Source organism: Lipotes vexillifer, unplaced genomic scaffold (genome assembly GCF_000442215.2).
Source record: "Lipotes vexillifer unplaced genomic scaffold, Lipotes_vexillifer_v1.1 scaffold70, whole genome shotgun sequence".
NCBI lineage: Eukaryota > Metazoa > Chordata > Mammalia > Artiodactyla > Lipotidae > Lipotes > Lipotes vexillifer.
In genome coordinates this window covers 3,187,081-3,194,579 of record NW_006789896.1, presented here as the reverse complement: position 1 = coordinate 3,194,579, position 7,499 = coordinate 3,187,081, and the positions used below count along the sequence as shown (strand labels likewise).

The following is a 7,499-nucleotide window of genomic DNA, read 5'->3' as shown; positions in this document are numbered from 1 at the left end:
CCCCTGCATCGGCAGGCGGACTCTCAACCACTGCACCACCAGGGAAGCCCCATTTGTCTTTTTAACACAACATTTCAATCATGCAAAACAATGTATGTCTTGCTTAGAGACATATTTTTTAATGAAGAAATGCATAGGATGATAGACTCCAAAATTTAGGAGAGGATTAGCTCTCTGAAGGAAAGAAGGGATACCATCACAGAGGTACACAGCGGATTTTATCTTGGCAATCACTTATTTCTTAAACTGAGTGGTGGGCATGCTGCTAAGGGGTTGGTATCTTATTCCTTATGAGATTAAAAAATTAGTAATCTGACTTCAAACTGCCTTCCTAGCCCTCATTTCATCTCTCCGTCTCTTGATGTTCCCTCTACTAAAATGACTTTTTTTCTTCTCCTTAACCTTGTCCATCTAGAGAATTCTTTCTGACTCATCATTCAAAACAGATGTCGCATGTCACTGCCTCTGGGCCACCTTCTCTGAATTCCTCAGGGAGGTTTGTTTTTCTTTTCAGTGATCCCTCAGCATTTGGTTCTTACAGGCTGACAAGTTTTAGGTCATATTCTAACTCCCTTTCTCTCTCCGTCTTGATTTACGTGTCTCTAGATTCTTCTGCTTACAGTGTGGTCTGGAGACTAGTAGCGCTGGCATCTCCTGGAACTGTCAGATATGCAGAATCTTAGGCTTCACCTGAGAAACTGCATTTTAACAAAATTCCAGGTGGTCCCCTGGCACATTAAACTTGGAGAAACACCACCCTGGAACAGTGCTCCCATCGGGTGGTCCAGTGACTAAAACTGTGTTTCTAGTCCAAGATAAGTACAGAAATTGAGAATAAGCATTTAGAAACTTTTAGAGCAGTTGGGCAGACTAATTTTACGCCTATTGAATCTAATTTTCAAAATGGGGCTTGTATTTTGTAGGCCTCTGTTCTATGTCATTTTCCTAGTAATTCATTTTTACTGTATTTTTACAAAAGTATCAGTCCCTGATGGATTGGAAATTTTTTTAAGTCTTTCATGATAGTTTGGGAAGGGCTGCTTAGATAGCTTTATTCTCTATTTCAACATTTAACAGGAGATACTCATAGAAGATGCTCAACAAATGTTGATGAATAACTACTTAATGAAATATACCCTTTTTTGGCCTATATTTGAATTTTTGACAGCAAGATGTCCTTCATCATCACCCGGTTCAAGAGATGAAAACAACCCCATCTACGTAGCCCCAGCTATGAATGGTCCAGTTTGGGTATGGAGAGAAAATGGGAACCTGTTGATACAGCAGCACATTTCCCAGCAAGGAAAGGGGGAATGAGAATAAAATGGAAAATATAGAAGAAGGGTGGAAGACCATTTTAAAATATTCACCTCGAAAAATTCTGGATTCCCTTAAGCAAGGCTGTAAGGTGAATGGAAGGACTCCTGAACTTGGAATCTTGAGATCTAATTGTGTGTTTCAGTAAGTCACTTTTTCTACCTGCAGAATGTAATCATGAAACTTGATCTACATCGCATGGTGGAGGGAAAATGAATATGCTTTGAAAAATAGATGTCCTGGGAATTCCCTGGTGGTCCAGTGGTTAGGACTCCGTGCTTCCACGGCAGGGGGCACGGGTTCGATCCCTGATGGGGGAACTAAGATCCCACATGTCACGCAGCATGGCCAAAAAAAAAAAAAAACTGCTGTCCTGTAAGTGCAAGGTAACTGGTTCAACACGTCAGTGTTTGGGTTATTGGATTCTCTGGACCAAAGAAGACAAATTCTGTTTTTATCATGCCTTCCCTTCTTGTGAACACAGATAATCTATAGATAACTGGGGAGGGGAAGGAGAGGAGATGAAAGGAGTGGTCTGGGGGGACATTTAGACCTAAGAACTAAAATACAACACTTGTGTGAGATTTTATGTATCTTATTTTTAAGTAAAATTTCTGATCAGTGGCAGAATAATTCTGGGAAGGAATATGTAGATATCTATAGATATATAGATAGATAGATATTACTAAGAGCCAAATGCTTTTGCTTATCTGTTTACAATTATTAGGTTGAACCATATCAAATTGCCAACTTTTGACTGTTTTTGACCTGTAAAAGTCGGTAAGCTTAGGAAAAAATGAAGAAAAACATAGAGGATTTCTAAGGTAACTACTCACCTATGATTTTCTCTTCTAATACTAGTACAAATACTCCTTATCCTGTTGATGACTGCAGTCTACTCAGCACACAACTCCAACAGATTTTATCTCCGTCAAGCTATCCACAAGAGCTTTCCTTACCGCTTCTCAGAGATCAAACTTCTTAAGCATTTCTACCCCTGGGCCAGTAGCACCCTCCTTCCTAACCTGTACAGGGATTACAGAGGTAAGAACACTGTCCTGGGGCCCAGCCCTGCAAATGTGGGGTGCAGTTGGTTTTCCAAACACCCCTGCAGTAACCCATAAGAACACTGGAGAAAGGTCCGCTGGCTTTTTCAAAATGACTGCACCTCTGTGGGCACCCAAAGGTCCACTCCCAGGGCCCCATCTAAGCAGGTTCAGGTTTATGTCTGTTCACCCAAGGGTGATCAGGCCCATGAAGGCTAATTCCCACTGATAAGTTTCACAAGAGGCTGATAAACAAAATTGAGACTTTATTCACTAACAACATGAAAAGTAACTGGAGTGATCCCTGGGACTGGTTGCCTCCTTGTGAAGGAGGGAACCACATGTAGCTGAGAAGTTTGTTCTATAAGCACAGAACCACGAAAACAGCATAACCAGAAAGATCTCCACACCAGATGATATTTTGATATATTGCCTGATGTGCAGTCATTCCCAAGTCTGTGATGTGTCTGTGTAACTTTTCTTGGATGGTTATCCAGTTCAGTTCCACGAATATATAGTGAACACCTAGTATGCTGGGGACTGTCCTAGGAGCTAATAAAACGATGGACATTCTATGGTTTGTACCCTCAAAGAACCTCACCATCAAGAGGAGTTAGTATGGGGACTTCCCTGGTGGCACAGTGGTTGAGAATCCGCCTGCAAATGCAGGGGACACAGGTTCAAGCCCTGGTCCGGGAAGATCCCACATGCCGCGGAGCAACTAAGCCCATGCGCCACAACTACTGAGCCTGTGCTCTAGAGCCTGTGAGCCACAACTACTGAGCCCACGTGCCACAACTACTGAAGCCTGTGCGCCTAGAGCCTGTGCTTCACAACAAGAGAAGCCACTGCAATGAGAAGCCCATGCACCGCTACGAAGAGTAGCCTCCGCTCACCACAGCTAAAGAAAGCCCACGTGCAGCAACAAAGACCCAAACGCAGTCAAAAAAAAAAAAAAAGAAGAGTTAGTATGAATGCTTGTTTTTTTTAATTTTTTATTTTTATTTTTTTCATTTGGCTGCATCGGGTCTTAGTTGCAGCACGCAGGATCTTTTCATTGAAGGGCACGGGCTCTTCATTGCGACACGCAGGCTTCTCTCTAGGTGTGGCGCATGGGCTCCAGAGCATGTGGGCTCAGTAGTTGCATCCACAGCCTCTCTAGTTGTGGCACGCAGGCTCAGTAGTTGCCACGCTTGGGCTTAGTTGCCCCATGGCATGTGGGATCTTCGTTCCCTGACCAGGGATCGAACCCACGTCCTTTGCATTGGAAGGTGGATTCTTAACCACTGAACCACCAGGGAAGTCCCAGTGTGAATGCTTCTTGTTCAGTATCTTTCACCAGTTACCAACACCTTGCCATATTATAACTTTATATCTTATTAAGCTGTATTCTGGAAATTGTTACATTCATTAATCTCAGGATTGGTGGCTTTCTGTTGGGATTTGGAACATCTCCTATGTTCCTGAAAAAAATCTGAATGATATGTTCATCTCAGCAAACATGTATAGTCCTTTTTTTTAAAATTAATTTTTATTGGAGTATAGTTGATTTACAATGTTGTTAGTTTCTGCTGTACGGCAAAGTGAATCAGTTATACATATATCCACTCTTTTTTAGAATCTATTCCCATATAGGTCATTACAAAGTATTGAGTTCCCCGTGTTATATAGTAGGTTCTTATTAGTTATCTATTTTATATATAATAGCGTGTATATACAATCCCAATCTTCCAATTTATCCTTCCCCCACTTTCCCCCTTGGTAAGCATAAGTTTGTTTTCTACATCTGTATAATCTTTTCTTAAACGTGTACTTGCTGCATTTAAGAGTTTTAACAGATGGCAACTTCTGTACATTGTGTGTTGATTCTTTCTAGTTGAGTTTTAAACGGTGACAGTTCTAGGTTGAGGGCATATTCTGTTTTCAGTCAGTAACTGTCTATACTGGCTTAAATAAAAAGTGAATCAGACCCTGGGTGGCTAAGGCTAGTGCCATCACAATAGGCATGTTCTCCTCTTAGACTCCTTTGCTTTACAGTATAGTGTCGTGGTCCAAAGGCACAGACTCAGAAGGCTGCCCAGACTGCCCAGGTTCACATCCTTGTTCTCCATTTACTAGCAGTGTGTTCTTGGGTAAATTACTCAACCTCCTGTGCCTCAGTTTCCCCATCTGTACAATGGGGATCATCTTAGGACCTACCCTGTAAGATAGATGTGAAGATTAAAACCTTAGTAGATCTAAGTGCTTAGAACAGTGTCAGGCACATACTGTTCAGTCGATGGGTGTTAGCTGTTGTTATTAACTGGGGCAGTTGGAGCTTTGGTTGTACTAGAACCAAAGAGTTTACATGAGTTACCTGGACATACTAAGGAAGAGCAACAGCAATCTGTAGATGTAGATAATGAAATATAATTAAGTAGATATGGGGTAAACAGCAGTAAAAATTGTAACATTTTTTAACTCTTCAACTGCTAAAAAATGTTTGCTTTCAGAATTGATGTAGCCCAGTCCCATTAGTCCACTTGTTTTCAGGAATATTGAAGCCCAAGCCATTCATGGCAGATAATCTGTATCCTGTAAATAAATTTGTATCCTATAAATACAGAACTTTCCTAAATAGCCTAGTCCAATGTTGAAACACATTTAGAGAAGAATTTTTTTGTAGGATTTAATTAAAATTCCTCTTGCAGCAATTTAAATTTTTATCTCTTTTGACTTTCTTCTGAGGTAAAAAAACACTAATCACAATTCTACAATTACATAGTTTTTATTTAAGAAATATAAAGTAAGACCATCCTTGAAGGTTAAGTCACCCTTTACCTTTCTCTTTTATCTTCTGCAGGACCCTAGGTCCTTTAATAACCTACTGCAAACCTCTCCCTGCCAAATTTTGTAACATAATCTTTTTCTTTCATGTTAAAACATTTTTTCATAATTAAAACATGAATATGTAGAAAATCCATATGTACCATGATGTATATTGTGCAACTCTCCTTTATCCCCTGATCCCCCTTCTCTCTTTCCTAGAGGCAACTACATTCCCAATTGGTTATACAGACATACCTCACTTTACTGTATTTCACTTCACTGCACTTCACAGATACTGCATGTTTTCTTTAACAAATTGAAGATGTGGCAGCCCTGTGTGAAGCAAATTCATTGGCGCCACTTCTCCAACAGCATTTGCTCACTTCGTGTCTCTGTGTCACATTTTGGTAACTCTAAATATTTCAAACTTTTTCATTGTTATATTTGTTAGGGTGACTTATGATCAGTGATCTTGGATGTTACTATTGCTAAAAGAAGGCTCAGATGATGATTAGCATTTTTTAGCAATAAAGTATTTTTTTAGCAATAAAGTATTTTTAATTTAGGTGTATGTATATTGTTTGTTTAGACATAATGGTATTGTACACTTAATAGACTATAATACAATGTAAACATAACTTTTTTTTCCCGCCACACCGCACGGCCTGCAGGATCTTACTTCCCCAACCGGGGATCGAACCCGGGCCCCAGCAGTGAAAGCACCGAGTCCTAACCACTGGATAGCCAGGGAATTCCCTAAACATAACATTTATATATGCACTAGGAAACCAAAAAATTCATGTGACTTGCTTTATTGCAGTGGTCTAGAACCGAACCCATAGTATCTCCAAGGTATACTTGTAAATTCTTTCAGAGGTAATCTATACATTTGCAAATACATTTGATGATAAATAGCAGCATACTATAAACATTGTCATGCCTTTTTGCCTTTTCCCCTCAATTTGCCTGGAGATTGTTCCATCAGCATATATAAAGCTGTCCCTTTTCATGTTTTATTCATTTACTATATAGTATGCCATTGTGTGGATGTACCATAAGTTTTATAACCAGTTCCCTATTAATAGACATTTAGATTATTTCCACTCTTATACTGTTAACAATAATACTACCATTTATACCTTTTTACATATGTAATTTCACTCATGTGCAAATATATCTGTAAGATAAGTACCTTGAAAAGACTTGCTAAAAATGTATATCCATTTTTCATTTAGAAAGATACTGCCAAATTGTTCTCCTCAATTGTACCAATTAATGTTCCCATGAGCAATGTATTAGATCTGCCCACATCGCCAACAGTTCAGTGAACATTGGTGTTTTCATACAATACAGGTAACTCTGAAATATACAAAAGGTTTGCAACTGCACTCATGAGAAAATGCAAGTTTAAACTAAGGAACCATTTTTCACCACTCATATGGACAAAACTTGCCTCTGCTCTTGCCCTTCTTCATTCCATCTTCCCCATATTATCTTTTTACAACATAAATGTGTTTTGTTCAAACCTCCCAATGGATTCCATCGTACTTAAAATAAAAGCCCAAACCCTTTCTAAAGTTTACTCTAGGGCCTTCCCTGTCCAGAGCTGTAGCTACATCTGTTACTTCTCCCACCCTCATTCTGACCCTCCTTCACTCTAATTCAGCCACACAAGCTTCTGTGCTCTCCTTAAACACGATGCACATGCTCTTGCCTTGGAACTTGCTGTTGCCCTGACTGACGTTTGCATTGGGAGCTCCAAACTTTATTAGGGTCTTTCTCATATGCCACCTCCTCTGAGAAACCTCTAATCATCCTGTAAATAAATAGCACTGCTCCCTCCTCACAGAACACTCTCTATCCCCTCTTCCTACTCAGTTTATTCTTTTTTAAATTATTTATTCATTCATTTTTGGCTGCATTGGGTCTTCGTTGCTGTGTGTGGGCTTTCCCTATTTGCGGTGAGCGGGGGCAACTCTTCTTCATTGTGGTGCGCGGGCTTCTCACTGCGGTGTCTTCTCTTGTTGCCAAGCACGGGCTCTAGGCACGCAGGCTTCAGTAGTTGTAGCACGCGGGCTTAGTTGCTCCGCGGCTCAGTTTTTCTTCATAGCACTATTATTACCTGAATATTGTTTGGTTATTGCCTGTCTCCCTCCCTCCTCAAATGTGCATGCTCTGTGGACAGGGACTCTTGTCCACTGCTGTGTTCCCAGCACCTAGAACAGGACCTGGTGTATGTGAGCACTCAATACATACTGATTGAGAAAGAACAAATGAATGTCATTCTATAATTTTTGCCCATTTTTCATTGGGCTGCTTGGTTTTGTT

General features: G+C 40.2%; 1 protein-coding gene across 1 annotated transcript in view; it reads left to right on the top strand.

Moving 5' to 3' along the window:
• PKD1L3 (polycystin 1 like 3, transient receptor potential channel interacting) overlaps nt 1–7,499 on the top strand; it is a 70,510-nt gene that overhangs the window by 54,688 nt on the left and 8,323 nt on the right. Inside the window, 3 exon segments of the mRNA XM_007463000.1 lie at nt 1,169–1,251; nt 2,175–2,385; nt 2,388–2,430. Coding sequence (XP_007463062.1) covers nt 1,169–1,251; nt 2,175–2,385; nt 2,388–2,430 — 337 coding nt within the window.